General features: G+C 35.7%; 1 protein-coding gene across 6 annotated transcripts in view; it reads right to left on the reverse strand.

The window, feature by feature from the left end:
• BLTP1 (bridge-like lipid transfer protein family member 1) overlaps positions 1–22,139 on the reverse strand; it is a 113,499-nt gene that overhangs the window by 9,515 nt on the left and 81,845 nt on the right. For 2 of the 6 annotated variants that reach the window (XM_084286126.1, XM_084286125.1), the window contains 21 exons: positions 21,931–22,129; positions 21,312–21,371; positions 20,085–20,311; positions 19,048–19,178; positions 17,464–17,587; positions 16,374–16,483; positions 14,737–14,827; positions 14,057–14,119; positions 12,137–12,381; positions 11,021–11,236; positions 10,221–10,401; positions 8,842–9,034; positions 6,557–6,718; positions 6,302–6,441; positions 4,905–5,106; positions 4,257–4,460; positions 3,964–4,143; positions 1,955–2,092; positions 1,317–1,577; positions 502–652; positions 83–240 (listed from right to left, as the gene is read on the reverse strand). In XM_084286126.1, the coding sequence (XP_084142252.1) occupies positions 83–240; positions 502–652; positions 1,317–1,577; positions 1,955–2,092; positions 3,964–4,143; positions 4,257–4,460; positions 4,905–5,106; positions 6,302–6,441; positions 6,557–6,718; positions 8,842–9,034; positions 10,221–10,401; positions 11,021–11,236; positions 12,137–12,381; positions 14,057–14,119; positions 14,737–14,827; positions 16,374–16,483; positions 17,464–17,587; positions 19,048–19,178; positions 20,085–20,311; positions 21,312–21,371; positions 21,931–22,129 (3,436 nt within the window). The remainder of the gene's footprint in view (positions 1–82; positions 241–501; positions 653–1,316; positions 1,578–1,954; positions 2,093–3,963; positions 4,144–4,256; positions 4,461–4,904; positions 5,107–6,301; positions 6,442–6,556; positions 6,719–8,841; positions 9,035–10,220; positions 10,402–11,020; positions 11,237–12,136; positions 12,382–14,056; positions 14,120–14,736; positions 14,828–16,373; positions 16,484–17,463; positions 17,588–19,047; positions 19,179–20,084; positions 20,312–21,311; positions 21,372–21,930; positions 22,130–22,139) is intronic. The other 4 variants (XM_084286130.1, XM_084286128.1, XM_084286129.1 and 1 more) reach the window with 4 other exon arrangements.

The raw sequence follows: 22,139 nt of genomic DNA on the forward strand, positions 1-22,139 counted from the left end.
ACAGGAGAACTGTGTCCATGCTTTAGCTTTCCAAAGCTATTGTCCAGAGCATATACTAACACCAAGCAGCTTTCCAACTTACCCACCATCTCCAGTGTGTTAACATCTATGGTACCTCCAACAACCCCCCCTCTGGAGTCCAACTGGGATCTTCCCAAACCAACAGACATGCTAATTTCCCGATCTCTGCTACTGCCCACAGATAGGCGACCCTGACTTTTCAAACCACTGGTGGTCCACCTAGAACAGAGATGAAAATAAACAAACATTTTCCAGGCTTTCAAAAGAAAAACAGAAACTTATTTACTACTTTGCAGTAAATGTGGGGCTTTATGATAAAGCAGCTACCAGTATTCACAAGGGGCTTCACAGTTCAAAACTGGAAAAGTTAGGAATTTCAAGTTAGAAAACAGGCTGCTAATGGTCAGTGGTGATTTTTTTTTTTTTTTGCCCCCAATAACAGTGTCTGCTACAGTATGCTTGAACGTGTTTTATACTTACGTGGTATTGCCCATTACATTGCTCATATTCATTTGGACATTTAGTTGTTTCAGGTTCATAGCAAATACAACTAGTGTTTCCCATGGCGTTCCTTGTGGGCTTCCAGCTTTATTTGACTTATTAAATGGAGTTGACGTTTTTGTGAGCGCATCTAAACAAATAAGTAGGCAAAAATTTAAATGATTCCACATACTAAGAAAAACTGGCAGAATATATACATTGAAAGACATTAAAAACGACAGATTTACACCCTATTTAATGAGCACCACAAAGCTACAAGTAAGTATAAGTGAGAACTAGAGGATCTGTGGTACATATTGTTTTAGCTGTAATAGAAATTGATGTATTTTACATGTTTAGTTTTACTAAGATCTTTTAAATAAAAGATTTTAAATTTGCTGTTCAGCATGCAGGAGTATGTTTTATATTCTTTAACTGATTAAAAGTATACACAAAAAACAAATTATTAGTAGTAGAATATTCAGGTAGTGGTTATTTGCACAAGTGCCAAGTTCAAGAATTAGGGTTTTCCTCATTCTTTCCTCACAAAAACCCCAGAGATACTCTTATAAGATTGTGCAAAATTTCATATGAACAAGTCACTGTACTAGTGTGTATCCTTCTTCATCTGTCTTGTCTTAAAAACTGTTCACATACTAATATCTTGCTTTCTAAATAGAAAAAAAAAAAAAAACTGTTCTTTCTTTCCTAAAGGTATTTTTCCTATAGTAAAATATATAAAGTAGTAACAATTTTCTTCATCCACCTGATGAAAATATTTAGAAAAATAAAAAAATAAATAGTTGTCTACTAACCTCTCTGAGGCACTGAAGAATCAGACACACTCCTGGATCTTGTAACAGCTGGAGACTTTAAGTTATGAGATGCTGTCCCAGGGGACATACTACTACTTGCACTATGTTCACTGAAAACATTAGGTGATTGTGCCATGTGTGTAAACGAAGCAGATTGGCAGGGTTGCTCCCACGTCCTACAATATGCCTTCCGTGATGATTCAGGAGAAAGATGTTGGCTTACCCCTTCGATTGAATCTGGTGTTCCAGGACCAGAGGCTACTGGAAAAAAAAAGACAGACATGAAAGGCAGCAAAATTATTTTGTTTTTGTTTAATAATACCCTCCCACATACTAAACAGTGTTTGGAGAGTTTCAAAATAAGTGTAATTTGTCATAAATACAGTTTATTTAATATATGTATTATTATTTGCTTTAAGTAATTTAATGCTCTACTTTAGAAATTCTCTATTTCTTACTTCTAGATTTGTTCTTATTAAATTAATTAGAATGACTGCATATGGAGTTATAATACATTTCTATTTCTGCATTTTTATCTAGTCACATATGAAATAATAAAAAAACAATATATGTTTATGCAGTTCCTACTATAATCCATTGCACAAGAAGGTTTTCCCTGATAAGAAGCTGTATCTTACCTGGCAGATTTATTGTTTGATCACCTAGGAAAAGCCGTCTAGCAATGCTTCTCCTGTACCATGCCCTTGGGAAGGCTAGAATCTCACTGAGTCGCCGCATATCATATTTAAAAGAAGCAGATCCTATATCACAGACAGCTGAAAAAGAAATTACACATATACGCAACTGTAAACTCTCATTAGTAACAGGTTTTGGTAACCAAATGTAATTAACAGACTTTCAGTTAAGTCAAATACTTCTCTACCCCAGCAGCACAGCCTCTGCTGTAATGAAAAGCAGTTGCTAAAACCTGCAGTTTTACTGAGGCGTTGCAGCTTCTCCAAATTCAGAATATGATACACATTTCTTGGAGGAAAGATGTAACCTAACAATATAACTTATGTTGGATTCTACTTGTGTAGTATCTGCATCTTAGACTCTGAAGGCTTTAATAGCAGATTAATCACAACTATTCTGCTACTTGCCCATTAACTCATGATCCCATGTGCAGTGGGAAAAAATATCATAAAAACCCACTGTTACTTCAAGGTTCTTCGAATGTTCAGGAGTCCAGCTCTCAATGCAGCTTCATAGGGAATTGCACTACATAGTAATTGCACTACACAGTCCACTTCAGTCTTTCTCCATGGGGAGATGGCTTGAATATTTCTAATTCTTATTTAGTTAAAAAAAAAAAAAAAAAGGAAAAAAAAAAGGTGAACATCTGTAAGAGACTGTCTTATTCAGGTAACAAAAAAGAAAAAAAGAGCTTTGAAATACCTGTTTCTGAAGAGAGGACTATGAAAACTGTTAGTGATTAACAGACTAAGTCCATCTGAAAACCAACTTTGGAAATACATTTAGCATAAAGTTAAATAACATTGTTTTAGTTCTGTTATAAAATGTATAAAGAGATCACTCAGCAATAACAATCTGAGTTTGCCCACTGTTCTGTCCTAAGGAACAACGACATAACGGAGCATTCATAGCTGGGCACTGGGTGGCCTACAGAATTTCATTCACTTGTTTCTGACTCCTGCATGCATAGATGTATTGAAGCTACACTGTATAGACATCATGGGCATACTGTGATTGCTTTTTGACTTAAGCAAGTTAATGGAGAGTGTTTCTGTAACTCATTGTTAGGTAGAATTCCACTGTGCTTTCTCAATATTGAAAGCTCAGAAACCCTGTACAAAAGGCTCATCATATCCCTTTTTTGTGATTTGTAGTCACTTCAACTGACTGTTCTAATAAACGTAGTCTTTTGGATTACTAATGCTCTTTTTGATCACTAGAAATGTTCACAGATTAGCAATGGGCATGTGGAAGTGAAATGGCACATGACAGAGAAGAAGGAATGGGAGGGCAGGTACAACAAGAACTGCAGGTGTAGTTAATACAAAAATATTTAAAAGCTAAGCAAGCTACTGAGTTTGTCATGGGAAAAAAAAATCATAAATGAGAATTTGCCTTTTACATAGTTGTTTGTTACGACACTGCAGTCAGACTTTTGGGGTCTCAGACTCAGAAGATACATGTGTAGATGGACAACGCTATTCAAAGACTCTAGTCTCTCAGGCAGAAGGGTAATGTATACTAACTATGGGGTGTTAGATCTGAATAAAAATAAACATTGTTCCAGCAGGTGGAAAATAACCACTCTTTTTTGCATCATCTTAGCATGAGAAAGTTGAAATACTACGATTATTACTAAATAGAGATTTAAAATCACTTTCTCCTGACACTATCCAACAGAAGTACTTGCAATACAACCAGAATGACACATAACTTAAATCTGACTAACCAGAAACAATTTAGGCTTCATCGCTGTTATGGGATGACCCACTATTTAAATAACATATCAAGCCCTACTTCATTCAAAACAAACAAAAAAAAACACTGCACACCTACAGGTATATGGTTCTTATATAATATCTACAAAGCTGCTGAGCATAAAGTATGTTATTAGAACAGCACTTCGCTAATTAGCTAAATAGATGGGATTAAAATGAAAAAAAGCACTTACCAGATATGTTTATCAAGGTAGTATCTATCTTGCTTGTAGCTTTACTTGCAGACTGACTCTCAAAAAAGGAAGAACCTCCTGAGCGCCTTATTCGTGACAAGCTGACTTTCACAAACTCTAGGTTAATGCTCAAAGAATCCTTCCGACCAGTGACCGAAGTTGATTCCTCATCCACATTACCTAGAAATAGAAAAGAGAGAGTTTAATCTTCCACAGCCTTTTCAAGCCTCCAGTTCAGAAAGCCACGCCAAACTTACTACATTCACCAAAGCTAATGAAAACTTGTACTGTACCTAGGGCTGCTGATCCAGGAGTTAGAACAGTAACAGCAGACTTCTGCTTTCCAGCTCCATATGGATGGAACACGTAAAGGGAAAAGTCAGACATGCAGGCAGTAAAGCTCAGGCCTGAAGAGCTGCTGCTAGAAGTAGTCAAGTCTGACTGACTGCTGCTGTGGCGTGTTCTGCCAAGAGGACTGCCTAGTCCAGGTGATGAACCTAAAGTAAATTTTTTTTTCTGAAAGTTAGTTTTAATACAAAAACATTTTCAAACATGAAATAATACTGAAAGCACAAATACTAAACAGACCAAATGCACATCAAATTACGCCCTTGTAGTAGCAATGTAGCTTAAATATTCTGTGTATTGGCAATAGCCTTTTATAACAGGTTAGTTTTATAAACAACTAAGCTTGTTTAACCAAGGAAAGAAAAATTCCAGTATACTGTATCTGTGCGAGCTTTTACCAAAAGGTAAAGAACTGATACATGAAGCAACCCTACTGAAGTCATAGTACATAAAGATAAATGTGACACAGAAAAATAGCCATATGGTCTGTAAAAGCTCATTTTTAGACAAAGCTTATTTTCCAATTTTAGACAAAAGAACATTTTATTTTTGCTACAAGCTGCATATAGTATAGCCATTCATATATATTTTACCTGGTGCTCCAGATTTACTAACTGAATTCTTTGAGCAACTCTGTGAAGTACTGCCACCAACTGACACACTTTCTGAGGGGTACATTGTACCTAACGTTTCCAGTTCTCCTCGGTTTGAAGAGAAAACAAGATCCAGGGATGGCAACTTGAGCATACATTCAACTCTTGATACTGGCAAGCAACTGAACTTGATTTGAGAGGGCTAAAACACAGAGGAAATAAAGCACATTCAACTTTTTAATAAAGCATATAAAATATGCTTTATTTTATATATACCACCCCAAATTTGGCTTGTAAATTTATATATATATAAATTTATATCTAAAAATATAAGCTCGTTACAACCTTCTCAGACTGGTTTTAGAATTAATAAGATAACTCTATGCAAGTTTGTATAGATACAGGGAATTCCTCCAACAACAGGAGTATTATTTGGAAACAGTTTTTAGAAAACAAGCGCAGGAATCCTGCATGCAGCATATGACACGGACATACCCCTCTCTTCCTCCTCCCCAGGTCAATTCATAGTTTCACCTTATGGAAGAACTATAAATGACTCTTTAGCTTGGCTAGATGAGATTACAGAAAAAGTTGAGAGGAGCTACTGATTGTTGTGGTTAATTTTCCTAAGCATAAAATAAACTTCTTTTTTGAAGATGTTCAATTTGGGAATGTAATCAAATTTGTACCATGACAAAATGTTGTTTTAGCAAAGCAGAAAAAAACAGCAACATGCAGATCAAGCTCAAGTACTCTGCCTCAGTCTGGAGTAGCATTATTCCCTCTGAAGCAAAAAGTCTAGACTCATCAAATATGAAGCAGTATGAACATGTATGTAGATGAGCACTGTACATTCCTGTATTTTCACATTTACCATATAAATGGAGAAAATCTGTTGGTTTGTAATGGTACCTACAAATAACAGATGTAAATACTAATTATGAACGATATTTAAGAAGCAATTGGACTGTGCACTTAGTCACATGGTCTAAACTTTTGGGTAGACCTGTGAGGTGCCAGGAGTTGGACTTGATGATCCTTATGGGCCCCTTCCAACTCGGGATATTCTATGATTCTATGATTCTGTATCTTCCCAAGAGAAGTCCAAAAGAGACAAGGAAGAGGTAAAGGTTAAAAATGCTTGGAAATTTTGTGATTTCTCAGAATTTCTGTTGGTCTCCATGGGACAGTGTAGTGGGCGGAACCACGACAGACGGAAAGATGTCAGAACTTCTACTGAAATACATCTTACCTATTATCATGCTAGACATCAGTATCTCAAAACAGGCGCCTAAAAATATTTTTTTAACTTAAAAAAACAAACAACTTAGAAGCAAAGACTGCCTCAAAGACTGTGATTGAAGTTACTTACTATAGTAAACGATTTAAAACCTCACCTGAACTCGTACATAAACCACCACATCTACAGGGAAGGATGAATATGCTGATGTCGATGATGATACCAACGATGTCGTGGACTCTTCTAACTGATCTTGTATATCAAATTGTCCCATGTCTTCATCTTGTGAACTAACAGCTTTTAAGAAACACAAGAACTCATTAGAAAGTGGAATTTAAAGAAAATACAGCTCAATGCCATCAGAACACAATAAAGAAATGCTAGAATACTAAAATATGAAGATGCAACTTACCTGTGTAATTCCTTTCAATCGGTGTAATTGGAATGGTTTCAAGAGCTTTCTCTAGAAAGTCCAATAAGCATGGACTAATCACCATTTCCTCTGGCAATGATTGAAGTGCAACCCATGCGTATAGTTTAGCAGTTTTCACTCCACCGCTTCCTTTCCCTTTGGCTGCAACATTGAAAGATAAATTTGTCTAATGTAAAACCATTTAACTGTAACTGATAAATATTAGAAGATACTTCATAACTAACAGCTGTTTCTTCTAATTTTCAGCACCATCATCTGGAAAGGCATAAATGAGATCAGTTAGAAAAAAATTCAACTTTAAGATTTTGCTAAGAAAACTGTGTAAAAAAGAACTATTATCCCATCGTATTTGAATTTAATTGCATTGTGCTTGTTCTTCATGAAGCACTCCTATGTTTTTTTATTTTTAAATTTTAATAACACTGAAATCAGCCACACAAAATTCTTCTCCAAACACAATGCAAAGTAAACAGAGCTGACTGGAAATGGAAGACAACTTAGGAAAAGAAAATACATGAGTTTGGGAAGAATGACAGTTTAAGCAGTAAAAAAAAAAAAAAGACATTCAAAGATTAAAACTGTAAATGGCAAGTCCTACCATTTTTATGCAAAGAATAACTGAGGATTCTAAACCCACATTTTTTAATGACTGGAGCTAGCAAGACTATAACGGAAAAGACCCGTCTTTTAATGTATGGAAAAGGCTAGCACTTGGAACCATGCTTATTAAAAATATAAAGATATTTCTGGCAAATTATTCACAGAAGGTATTAGAAGCAGCTCAATTACTATCTGTATGAAATGCCACAATTAGAATGAATAGAGACAAATTATATCATTTATATTCAAATAAGAGATACTGATTTGAAGCTCTCCAAATAAAATATAAACATTGAATCACTAAAACAGAGATGAAAAAGACTTTTACTTTGCTAAAATAAGCAGCACTAAATTTTCATGCTACGTAAACTATTCTGTGCAGTCCCTGTGTTTAGACTGTCCTATCTTGCCCTTATTGCAGATCAAAGACAGCAAGAGAAGATGGTTTTCACTGCAGGGGAAAAGTAATATAAATAAGTACAATGTATTAAAACAAACCAAAACTAATTAATATTATAAAAATACAATATATAGAGAAGCAAACTAACTGCAATCCTTAGGTTTGGGAGACACTCATATCATCCTACAAGTGTAATTTCCAGAAATCCTTCCAAATCTAAAGCTTATAGATATAAAACTGGACATCACATGATTAAAATTAAAATGGCAAATAGAAGAGAAAAAGAGAATAGATAAATATGCATTAAAATTGAGAAGTATTATAAACCAAGATAACACAATACGTAGTAATTATGAAGAAGATGGCCATTTAAAGGAGTAAGAGCTAATGGATAAACAGCATGGACAATTGAGGAGAAGTGTCACATTTCACTGTTCTCTCCCAGCATACCAGTTACTAATTTTTCCTGCTTCACAAATTTTGACAAAGTTTTGACTTTGTTTTTAAAGTGATACTCCAACATCAAAGGCGAGAAGAGTGAATGTCTCAGAGGCTGGAGGTGCAATCTACATACCTCTAGATCTGACATGATGTAACAACAGGCTCCTACTTGAAAACAGGAATTGTTTGAGATAAAACAGAAGTTTCAGAACTCATGTTATTCCAAATCATGCTTATTTAATTGGCTGCAACAGTTGAGGACGCTAGTCTGGTATTTTGATTAACACAAATATCTTTAATACAAATACTGCTTTCTGGAATTGGGTTATTCCAGATAGTACTGACAATACTCAAAACTGCAGAAAGAATTTCACACACTACATGTTTGGGAAAAAGCAGTGGAAAACTTAAAAAGTATTCTTCAAATGTTACAGTGTATGAAAGCAAGGATTCATCTCATTTTTTTTCTTGGATTACGAAGAATAATGTAAATCAGCACTCACTTTTTATACAGATACTTAAGCTTTGCTTTTCAGTAATAAGCTTTACTTTGTTAAGTGAAAACTGGGAAAAGGCAGTACAGCCTTTCTCTGTCATATGGAGTCTCTAACACATATTACTGAGACTGGTTTGTCCAGAGATTTCTAAAAATGCAGCCTTATCAACTGCATTCATGCAGTCAAAACATCAGGTTTCTGCAGTCAAAGTTAAGATTTGATAAACATGTTTTTCACTCATGTCCAGGCAGATCTAAAGCTGGTAGATTATATGAAGGAAAAATATATATCCATGACAGTTTTAGAAGGTTATTGTCTATAAGTACCTGATGGGATGGGTGGGGGTTGGGGAGGAAGTAAGGTGTTAGTCTTGCTGTGGATAGTGCTAGATAAAGGAGGAGATGTGGCAGTATCTTTCATACCATACAGCTTGGACTCTTTGGAAAGGGTTCTTGGCAACGAAGATCCTCGAGAAGTATTTGGCGATTCAGTCTTTAAAGTCTTTGAGTTGTAGTGTAACTGAAAGCAAAGAAAGATTAATGTTCTTCATAGCTCAATTCTATACAGCAGTTTTATGCCACGCCTTTCTGCTTTTTTCATTATTTACCAAAATATCATTGTAAGATACGTTACATTCCAACCCATGTTCTACAGATACAGCCAGTGCACATAAAGATCTGAAATCTTTGTACAAAACACAGGTAAATTATAAAAGAAAACAAAAAAGGAAACACAGCAACAGAGGAGATGAGCTATTTCTCTGTAAACCTGACACCTCCTGTACAACCAGCTATTTTTCCTGTCCACATTGCTTTCTTTCTGTATTACTGCAGGGTGAAACTAATCCTCTACTACAAGTCTGCATACACAAAATCGCAAAAAATAAAAAAGAACAAAAACAATTCCAAGCATTCATACCTCCTATATGCGGATAATACACTGTCAGTAAAATTACAGAACATAACAAAAGCTGTAGACAATCTACAGCTATTACTAAATTTGACTAAAAGCAACAGGCAGGACCTGAGGCATAACTCTTATCTCTGAAAACAGCTTGGAATACTAGAAGGTGGACGTACAAAGTCTTTCCACTAGAGGAAGACCTGAAAAACAGTCTATCTCATCTGAAGAGCATTTGATTTATGGCACTGAAGCTTCCATGCAGCAGTGATCTGTTTTCCTGCTCTTACTCCATAGGATTTCAAATCACAAGTACAAGAACATGAGAGCTTTGTATGTTATACAGGCCAACTACCAAGCTGCCCTTCCTATGAGTTACGGATACCAAGCAGACAAATCTTTATTTTAAAACAGCATAGAATATAAATTCCCTGTCAGAGAACAAAATATCCAAGACAAATGCTTAGACACCAAAACATAAGTGGAACTTAATTCTTTTCATTATGTAGTATCACAAACACTGTTTGTACAGAGCTTCAGTTGACACAGCTCTATTTGTGATGGTACAAACGAGCTTTTATTTTTATTCCCTCCCTAAGAAAATGAGGGGAAATCATCAGTTTTGAATGTAGTATTACAGGAGTCATTATTTCTATCTTAGCAGTACCTACACAGAGCTGAAAAGACTTTGGTGAGTCGCTCTGTATCTATGAAATTGCATATACTGCACCAATGGATTTGAAATCAGATTTTGGCAGAGGGAAAGACTCAAGTGTTTCCTTGCTCAGTTATACACAGCTTTTACCTTTACATCCACACCAGGAATGTAAAACACTGTTGTTTCCACATCACTAGATTTTGTCTGTAGAGATGATGGCACTTTCTTGCCAGCAAGTAAGTGAGTAGTAGATGCATAATTAGTTTGAAATTTCTTCTTTTTTGACGGAGACTCTTGATCCAAACTTCTGGAACTCCGATCATAACTCCTAAAATAAATACACTGGATGCTATTAACACCAGTCATGTCACCTTATATGGTTTTAGAAAAAAAAAAAAAAAAAAAGTGTTTAACTAAACAAAGCAATGTGAGAATATTAGCACGCTTTTTCAGGAAAAAATGGGAGTCCTTATGGACCAATGAGGCAATACATAGCCTACTATCAGTCAAACCATTCTGTTTATTCATGAAGTTGTAGCTACTTGTTTGGAGGCTGGAAAAAATAGAAAAAATAAATAAGAATCCATGTACTTGGAAAGCCTTAAATTTTGTTTATGGAAAATAAAATGATTAAAAAACAAACCAAAGGAAAAAAAATCAGAAGAGAGGCATACACTGATTTTTGCTAAAGCAGTGCAATCCCCTGTGCCATACTCAGGCATGACAACTGCAACCTGTGGTGATGCTACAATGTAGTAGAAAACTAATCTATAGATCTTCTGTGCTTTTCAAACAGGTCAGTGCTTAAGAATCATTAATTAATTAATCATTAATTATTATATGGTAATAACTTAGGAGATAGAAATATCAGGATGAATTCATCAGCTAAAGCAGAATAAAGTACCAATACTCTTCTTCATGAAGCCACTATGTAATAAGACTCTTACCTTCGTAAACTAATGTCATCATGTTCTTGCTGAAGTGTTGTGGGATGCAGTACACATTTTCCACAATCAATTTCAACCCTGATATCAAGTTCAAAGTCAATATTTCTCTCTGTGGTTGTGCCAGTCATACTTCTGTTTGTAGGTGTTGTTGGCCAGCGTTCAGTGAAGAGTTGGTGGACAGCAGCAAAGCCTGATGCTTTCTTGCGGGAGGTGCTCCTGCCGACACAATAATGGATTAGATATTAGCACAGCATTCACCTGAACAGATGGTAGGAGGCACTCTAGACTGTGTTCACACTAAGTATATGACATTTTAAGAAGTTTTCCGGAGAAAGCCTTATCTCATATACAGCAATGCAATGATCCATCTCTATTGATATACTACTAAGTATACTTTCTTATGCTATGGTAACACAAAGAGCTAAGCCATTCTTAGCTTAAATTCTCAATCAAGAAAAGGCATGAAAACGTATACAATATATTTTTTTTAATTTTTAATATGATGCTCACATTATTGCATCCATTTTGTGGAGTTATAAACACAGAATTTACAAGTTGAAAGGAACCCACAGGGATCATCGAGTCCAACTCCTGGCTCCATAAAGGACCACCCCAAAACCAGACCGTCTGTCTGAGAGCCTTGTCCAAAGGCTTCTTGAACTCTACCAGGCTCAGTGCCATGACCACTACCCTGGGGAGCCTGTCCCAGTGCCCGACCACCTCTGGGTGCAGACCCTTTCCCTAACCCCCAGCCTGACCCTCCCCTGTCCCAGCTCCATGCCGTTCCCTCGGGTCCTGTCGCTGTCCCCAGAGAGCAGAGCTCAGCGCCTGCCCCTCCGCTCCCCTCGTGAGGGAGCTGCAGGCCGCCATGAGGCCTCCCCTCAGCCTGCTCTGCTCGGGGCTGAACAAACCAAGGGACCTCAGCTGCTCCTCACACACCTTCCCCTCCAGGCCCTTCACCATCTTTGTAGACCTTCTTTGAACACTCTATTAGTTTTATAACATTCCCACATCGTGGTGCCCAGAAGATATTTTTAGCCTTCAAATTTTACTTAAATTCAATATTTCAAATGCATTTTTGAAATTTCCACGTTCTTACTTAGGACCATTACTTACGGTGGTTTCCTATAAAAATATGCCCTCTCTCTGTCATGGTCATCCTCCTTCTCAGAATCCTCACTGCTTGACGATAAGCTGTCATCCCGACGTCCTTCTTCAGGCTGGAAGGGAATGCCAGGTGAGAAGACTGCTGGAGTTTTGGGTGAACCAAATACCGAACATGAGCCTTCACTAGCAGATGAGTAATGGGAGGGACCATCAATAGTTACAGACAACAGGTCCATTTCTGTCTCCTCTGGAAACTGATTGTAAAGAGACAAAGAGTAGTTAAATTTCTACAGGTATTTCAATTAAGAATGCATTAGATAGCTCTGGAAATAATAAAAAGAAAAGCAAGAGTGCTATGAGAAACTTTCAGTCCCAAGTTCCTCATAATGCAGTGATATCAGGTACAGAAACTGCAAGATGGGTTATGAAAAAGAAAGAAATGAAAGCTTGGTGTGAAGACATTTGCCATCACCTAGTGATTGAGCTCAAGCTGTTAGCTAAAGATGTATCATGCTCTGATCAATTCATACAATCAGAAGGAATGGAAACATTTCATGTAAATTGTAAACATATTTTGAAAGAAAAGAACGAAAGGAAAAATCATCATCAACCTTGTAAAGGGGTGAAGTATCCAGAAGCGTTAGTGAGGTGTGCATGAATGCTAACACAGAATGTACGGTCTCAATTTGCAATTCTGGGCTGATCTCCTCAACATTTTGAACAGAAGTACTTTGACATGAAATGAACTTCAGGTCACTTTTCTAAAAGGGTCCTATCTTTATTTCTACCATAAAGAACACCACAAGGAATTTTCAAACACTAACTTTTTTTAACATGTATGTGAAAAAATACCTAAAAAAATAACACCAGCACTACCTATACCGTCTTATTATAGAGCTACACAGTCATCATCTGCAAATCCAAATGAGAACTGTGCTGAAGTTAAGAACTGGCATCATAATGTCAGTAAGAGTTTGGGTGCATGAGAGGGAGGAATATTCAACATTTGACACTTCTAAGTATTTGGTAACATTTTGTTACACCAACAAAACTTAACCTATATATAGGTTAAGTTTTATATATACTTATATATATATACTTATATACTTATATATGTATATATAAGGTAAGATAGCTTTAAGGAGCAACAACAACAACAAAGGCAGGATTATGAAGACATTTAAATGTGCAAAGCACATTTCTACATTTGATTTCTCCTCCCCTCTCAGAAACAAGGATTTATTTCCTAAAAGGATAAGGTGAGTTGGAAGGTGTAAAAGGTATGTTGCTATCTCTAAAGTTGTTTGGGGGTCCGTTTTTGTTTTTATTTATTTAAAGAAAAAAAAAAAAAACCTACAAACCTTGCTGCTTTTATCCCTAAATATGTTTGTTTTTTTTTTAAAGCATGTTAAAAAATCTATTTGCTCTCTATGTGTTAAGTTTTGAAACATTTCTTGCTCACTATGACTTGAAAATGTCTTTCTCAGCATTAAATACAGGAATTCCAACAGAATGAAGTGTGAGGAGACATCCTCCCACCTACCAATTATTTTGTACTGGTGTTAATGACTGCACTTTTAACACAATGCAACAGACGAGGACACCTGCACACTAAAATCCTTCCAAAGCACATTCTTAAGTCTAAACTTACGTCACTTTACAGCAGCCTTGATCAGAGTCTTCACAAACATGATCAAAAGTCAAGTAATTCATTTTTAAAAGGCTACTAAGTTTTAGGTGTACGCGAGGATAGACTCAGAAAGTTCATCAACAGCCTATCATATTCTTCTGCTTACTTTACATATTTAAATACTTCTAGATTTGATATACATTCTGTTTAGCTGCATGCTAAAGAGATGGAATATTGAAAAGCAGCTCCCTGCAAGGTAAATTAGTTCTCTGGCAAAGATGGTTCCTTCTCAGAAATACCTGAAAATACCCTTCCCCTGGACAGCTGGATTGTTGTGCAATCCCCAAAACTGTTTTATTCAACTTAATTAGAAGTGAAAAGAAAAAGAAAAATTAAAACAATTGCAGTAATCTCAGCCATGAAAAAACAACATAACCGCACCATTTGTAAAATAAGAAAACATAGCAACTGAAACAAAATTGAAGATTCAACAATCAGTCTCAGACACACAAAAGGCTATACCTGTAGGGCTACAGCAAACTTATTAATACCTGTTTCCAAAAGTTTAAATATATTTAAACATAAACACTATCAGATGATTCTTGCACACATCTAGTAAAAATTCCAACAGAACTGTATTATTATTGTGCCAACCTAAAGAACCCAACAAAATAATACTAATATTTTCCCTAATGTTTCAATTGATTGCTAATGTCATCATTAGCAATCAATTAAGATTGCTAATCTTAATTGTTAAGATTAACAATTAAGATTAACAATTAAGAACTTGTTAATAGTTAGTTCCAAACACATCTATCTTCTGTCAAAACAAACCTATCTTCCAAATATCAGTCATTTGAGGCACACACACACAAAAACATAGAAGCAATTCAGGTCTGTCTAGGTGCACCCATCTCATGGAACTTGTGATCAAATGGCATAGGGCATACAATTGTATGGCATATAAACTAATTCTTACAGAATCTTGGATGTTGAAAGTTACTCTTGGCCCAGGAGATGCAGCATCTACCCGGATATCTGGGAGATCTTCACTGTCTCCAAGTCGAGAGCTATGAACAAAAAACAAAACACATCTTGTTTAGTTTTCCTACAGGATTTTACATTCATGCAAACATTTACCTACACAAATACAAGGCAATACAAAAGCATAGTCAATACTTAAAATTTTGTTAAGAAGACAAGTATTTTATCATAATTGGAGCACTTATGAAATGGTACATGAAAAGGAAAAAAAGGAGGGGTGAAGGAAAGAGAAGGCACCTACTCGTTACTTGGAAAATAGTCTATTGCTAAACACTCTATGTCTTACTTATTTATGTGACTTTTTTTAATCCTGAGCTAACATGCAGAAATTATAGAAAAAAGCAAGACACACATCTACCAAATGGTGCATAAAACACATTGGCAGATTATGCATTTTCTCATCCAAGTGAAATTAATTATTTGGCCTTACATACTTACTACTATTCATTCACAACCAAGGTACTTTTTCCACTGCTTTGTTTCTTATCATCCTAGCCAGAAGAATAATTGACAGAGCAACACAAAAGCCTAACTGTATTTCCTTCTAGTTCTCTTCAGATAACCTTGTGAAAAGGTAGAAAAGTGGGTTTCATCCAACAGATCTTGAACTAGAACATTCATACCTTCAACTCTTACTCAGCTTTAACCATCAGTTATGCTAATTAATTCTGAAGAACAATTTATTTTCAAAGGTACCTTGAAAAATAAACTTCTGAATACCTTTATTTAAAGCTGGCTTTTATTCTGGAATTTCTGCTGTCTGGTATTTTTCACACCTGAATTATTTATAAGTTTCCATTCACTTATTTAAGTGTTCAAATTTAAAACATAAACAAATTTCTACAAAGAATTCTTATTCTTATATTTAAAAAAAAATCAAAGAATTCTAACATTCATCTCCACCTTTATTTTAAAGTCTTTTATATTTAATATATAATTACGCAGCATATCTTTAATTCCAAACTCTGAACTCAGCAGCTGGACCTACAGAAGCAACAGACTCAAATGTGGATATTCTAAAACCAATGCAAATACATGCAAATACTTTACTGAAAGGTGTCTTTATGCAAGTGTAGTTTGCTTAGCAAACATTAAATGATGAAACAAAAAAAGCACATATTATACAGGCGAGGAGATTACAGCAAGTTATCATTCACAAACTAAAGGAATGCCCCTTCCCTTCTCTCATTAAAACAGCCCTTTTCAAAAGCAGACGATTGAGAATCAAATGTAAAAATCAAATTTTTTTACACTATGCCTTTTTTGCCTTATATGCAAGTTTTCTTCAATATGTCACAAAGGCAGAATTCTATTAAAAAGCCCTGTGTTTTTTTTCTCTGTGCGTGCAAGTAGAAACATTTATTTGACATGCCACATAAGTCTGCCTAAGAGTGAAAAATTACTTTTTCAAATGAGTTTACCCATCTTCCAAAATAACCTCCTCCTATCCAGTTCAACCACATACAACAACTGCTGTGTAGTAAAAAAAATATATAAATAAATAAAAAAATCTAATGGCCAATGGTTCCTCTTCCACATGCTGTTGTTGCCATCACAGATCTGAAAGTTTACCTTGTTCTGTCCATTCTCTTCAGAGGTGGTCTTCCTGATGCTGAAATACTCTTTGATCGGCTGTAGCTGGGTTTGTAGCTGAGACCCCATTTGTCTTTCAATGAAGCAGCCTAAATCAAGAAGAACATTTAAACGCAACACTGAGGTTAATGAGAAAGAAATTCCAGAAAGCTGAAGTCTTACTTTATGCAGGTGTGCCAGTAAAGCAAAAATAGATTTTTGTTTTGTAGTAATTATAATGCATCTCTATCCAGAGGCAAAGATGAAAACACTGGCAAATGCTGATAAACTTTCACCTTTTACACTTGCTGGAATTGGTAGAAAAGTATGCCCAAAGTTAATATTCCAACCACTCTGACAGACATCCTCCCTACATACCACTTACAACAGAAGAACATGAGCTAGAACGAGAACACCTGGGACAGAGCTGCCAACAAATTATTATTCGACTTCCCCCTTTAATGAAGCATCATACTTGAAGCTGATGCACTGATGTATGCTGAAAATAATGTTCTGTCACTTTTGTTACCTGTGTCTGGGGTGACAGCCACAAATCTGTGTACTAGCTGCAAAAGTTGTTGCTTTTTTGTGCAGTTTCTTCTACTGCCTTAGTAGCTTGTTTTTATTTTTACAGCACTTAATGCTGGAAATTTAATGTTCATTTATATACAGAACTTGCTTACAGAAAACATACGCACCAAATGGAATACAATACGTATCTATCGCTTGCCCAGGCTGTTAATGTGCTTGCATTTGTATTCATCAGTCCAATAAAGAACCATTTCAAAATGCTCTAAGAGTGAAGAGCAGACTATATCTTCAAATATATATGTTCTGATCTTGTGAATGTGCAATAAACCCATCTACATTACAGTACTTGTAAAATTTCCATCTTTCTATCCCTGTTATTACAGGGGAGAAAACACCCTTTCCCACCTCCTCCTGTGGCTAAAAGGGTACCTAAATTGTTTGATATTCTTAATCTTTTTCTTCATCTTTTTTTTTAAGCTTTTTTTTTTTTTTTTTTTCCAGAAAAGAAAGAAGCAATGCAAGTGCTATTATATTTCTGAAGTCAATTCATCCTGCTCACCCTCATGCTGGATCGACGCAGCTTTTTTCGCACATCTCGGCGGATATCGTTCACAGCCACTGATTCCAGTTGCTGATAGCGCTGAATTTCTTGATTTATGGTTCCTTCACTTGCACCTAATTTTCTGGAGAAAAATTATGGGAGGGTTATCTTAGAAATACGTAGCACTATGTTCACCATTTCAAAATCTGTGTTGCAATGATGTTCTGCTTTCCCTGGAAAATATCCCATTTTCTCATTTTTTTTCAGTAGTTTCATCAGTGCCAAATAAAGCTCCAGAAAGATTTATCCTTGTTTCATCACACAACTTTTTGTCAGTTACATTTTGTTCTTGAAGAGGACTTCTTGATTTTAGTGTTTTGGTCTCCAAATCAATTAGCAATGTAGACAGAGGACGCAGAACAAGGTTGCATGCAAAGAGACCACAAACAACAGTTCTAACATTATGTTAACTAAGGTGGAGAATAAGAATGGCTATGCAACTCTCTGATTTCAAAAAGTACTAGCTCTAACACTAGATTTACGAACTTCTTATATACTTTCAATCATGTGACAGTTGTTTAATTACGCCCAAACATAATGGACAAATCTGAGACTCCTCAGCAGAATGCAGAAAAGTCCTTCTGTTGTGACAGTCCGAAGTCCTGTCACATCTATGACAGCCTTCTACAGTAGACTACATTCTGAAGAAAAACAAAAAGCACACCACTGAATAATTAGGAAAACTGTGAAGTTTCTGCTATTCTCAAAGAATCTCACTTTCCTGTAGCTCTTGTACATTGAGAAGACAGAGAGACAAAACATAACTTTGATTACTGAACTCGCATTAGAAGAAACACTTAACCTAAAATCCAAAGTTCAGATATGAAACCTAAAATCCAAAGTTCAGATATGAGTGCTCTGGTGGATGCTAACAACTCTTTTATTCCAAGTACAAAAAAGCAAGCATCTCCACTTTATTATTTAGCATAATCACCACGCTCTATATTCCCATCCCAGACAGATAAATAAGTAAGTCTTAGCCTGTCTTAGATGAGAAAAAAAAAAAAAAAAAAAGCCCAAACCATGACTGAAAAATAGTGACATTCACAGATAAAGAAATTTTACGTAATTCTTTCATCGGGGTTTTTATTAAATACAGCATACGTGATTTATTTTTAAAATATCACATACACTAGACAAAGAGTTGATTATAAAGTTTCTTCTTCCAGTGGAGAAGACTAAGCTTATTACAGTTATAAAGCAGTACACTTTGTTAAAGCAGTCACGATAATAAGTCAAGTAGTAACTGCAACTTTGGATCAGCAGGAAACTGACTGTAATCATAGCTGTAATAGAGAACCAGAAAGAATATAAACTAACTGTACACTTGGGAAAGAACTTGAGAAATTTGATAGAGTACTTGCATATATATTTTTTTCTGACAGATTCAGAAAGGACATTTTGTATTTATTAAATAAAGAAGGGAGAAAAAGAACAATTCCCACTTGAAAATCATAGTGCTGCAAGATAAGGAAAGAAAAGAAGTCAGCTGCAGTTTGTTATTCCCAAACTTTGTGTGAATTAAAGCAAAATCCAACTTACTTTAAGTCATCAATAACTTTAGCTTGCTCATTGAGTTCTCTAATATCAACTAAACGTTTCACAAATTTTCTTCCTCGCTGTTCTCCAGTTTGGATACTAGAAGCTCCCTGCCGTCGGTGATCAACAATTTCCTATTTAAAATGAAGATTTAGTTAATGCCCTCATCAAAAATCGGACGTAAATATGATTCAACAGTGAAGTGAATTTCACACCTTAAAATTTGGACTAGTGCATGCAAAAGAATCATTTCAACTCAAAAGGCAGCTGATTGGAACTCTTCCAGTGATCCAAACCCCATCATTCAGTTAGACGCACTATAACTACTACATACATGTCCCCATGAGCAGGATCTGCCTGCTTTCATATGTGATCTGCTAGACTGAAGAGAATCACACTCCGCTGACCCCCACAGATATTCTACAGGAACAGAGTATCGATGGTTTGGGGGGCTCAAACCCAGCAGGTGATTTACAATCCGCTGCCCAAATGTTAGCTTGCGTGCATCTCCATATAATGAACCTCCACCTGATTTCTAAACAACAAACAGCAACATTAGTGTTCTGGGATGTTTTCAACATCGGCAGGCAAGAGACATATACAACAGCCATTAAAGAACACCTGTTAAAATAGCTTAATGTGAAACCAAAAAAACAAGGTTAGCAGCATATTGAGTAGAAGTACCAAAAAAAAAGTTTTCCTAATTTGCTTATGTTAATAATTTGCTATCTAAGAGAACTATCTATAGTCACAGCTTTTCCAGTTCAGGTTCCTGAAGATAGGTGTCATATTTCCATGTTTCCAAATCCAAATTTATACATAACAACAGCAGAAATACATTCTGTGACTTCTTGTCTTTGAAGTATGGTGTTAGAAAGGTAACACTTTTTTTTTTTTTTTTTTTTTTAGAACACAAGTTATATGAGCCATAGAGACTACCATGTTATGCAAAAAACTCAAGACTAAGACCTTTCCATATGACTGAAATCTTTGTCAAGACTTCTTCAATCAATAGCACTTATTTTGGCTGATTCACTTACTGCATGTATGGTAGGTGACATAGTGTCAACTTCATCCTCATCTGACAAGTCAGCTATGTTCACAGAGTTGAGGTCAGCAATATCATCAATATCTTCTTCTCCTGTCAGTGTTGTGAGGGTGTTGCCTAAAGCATTCAGTCTTTTCCCTATGTTTGGATCCATATGAACATCGATACCACACATCTTCCATAACACATTCAGTGTCCAGGTTCCAGCACTGCTACTTTCTGTAATTATTTAAAATATATATATAATGCTTAACCAGTTTGTTTTTATTTTGTTTTAAGAACAAACAAAAATTTTGTTTTAAGAACAAACAAAATCCCCCGCAGTAAGTTCGTATTAGTTAGACAATACAGCATTTGTCAGTTATGAAGCACTGTCTTTTCTGCCCACTTGGGAATAACATTGATAAAAAAATCATCTACAGCTGAAATGCATGTTTTAACTATTTCACAGATCCTAAGTTAATATTTCTTAAATATATATTTATATAATATATATGTATATTATATATACACTCAGTAGAACTCTGAGTTCTGAACAGGATTTCTAGAAGCAGAAAGCCTAAAAGATGTCCATCTGCATGAAAAAACAGTCACTTTTTCCTTTCTTTTAAAACCATTTTAAGTCCTTTAACAGTGATGCTCGAAGATATTATAATACACATATAATGTGTCTGTCAAATACCATGATACCATGTCTTCCCCAGATTTTTCTAATGAGTGCCACCATGAGTGAGTGCCATGAGTGAGTGTCATCACAAGCAAAACTATGGGGATAGGAGACATCGCAGGTCCAACATCTGGGTAGACAGATGAGAACCATCAAGCAGCAGATATGATGACTGAGACAGACAGTGCCAAGTATTTTTCAAGACTTTGAAGAATGTCAGAACTCAGCAGGACAGGGAGTTCGGGAAGACCATGAGCTGCCTCTGGAAGAACAGCACTGCTGTTATAAAAGACTATTCTCCAACCAATGGGCAAAGTCACACACCCTGTGTTTCCCTAGAGGTAAAAATCTAAAGCCGGTGTTACTGACTGGACTTAAAACCTGGAACAGCAGAGCAGTTCTACAAAAGAAAACAAGATACTAAGGACAAAAAAAATCCACAAAAAGCAAAAGCACCAATCAAATTACAACATGGTTATAGAAGGATTCAATTTTCGTGATTTATGAAAGCTTTATTTATACAGGAATTAAATTATTTTAAAAGTGTATTACCTGCTGCAGCTTGCCCTGTTGTCCTAGAACATACTTCATATGTACCATCTGGTACAACACCTATATACAAAGCACATATACTGGTTAGGCAGAGTCAAAGTTGCTTTAGATCAGCCTTTCAAAATTCCCCCTCAAGTCCGTCTGCAACTTAAGTGTAATTGGTATTGGATTGGAGTTTTAGTTTTAATTCCCACTTCATTCTTATTTGGTACAGTGAATTTATGTGGTTACATCCAAGTTTATATCAACTTGAGATTCTATATAAATGTTTGCAACTTCAGTGTAATGTAAATTAAGATCTATATTAGAACACTAAAAACTTATTTGGATCTTATGACATTACATAAAAGCTATACATGGACCTCTTCCAACATCTCAGACAAAACTAAAAAATCAACGCTTGTGGAAGACATACAGTAACAAATCTCTTAATAAAGGAAAGCAATATATTTTAACAGTAATACAACCTTTTAGACTTGTATTATTTTGCTTTCAACAGGCCAAAGTCTTTTCTTTACATTTATGGGGAAAAATCAGCAGTTTAAAAGGCACAGCAAAGGTTAAAAAGGGGATTTACATCTGAAATACTACTGTGCAGTATGAAATCACAGCCACTTACATGCATTCATGACTAGATCTCCTCTTATTTCTGGTTTCCAGTCATCCCAACTTGTCTCAAAGCCATCAGCAAAGCGGATACAGAAGTTTTTAAAGTGACCTTTGCTAACTAAGGACTCTGAGGAGCAGGCAGTGATTAACGTGCTCTCAATAGTCAGGACTAAAGCAGAGCCAGTGTCAAGATCTGCAGTGTGGTTAGACTGGAAAAAG

Source organism: Netta rufina (genome assembly GCF_964035555.1).
Source record: "Netta rufina genome assembly, chromosome: 4".
Lineage (NCBI taxonomy): Eukaryota > Metazoa > Chordata > Aves > Anseriformes > Anatidae > Netta > Netta rufina.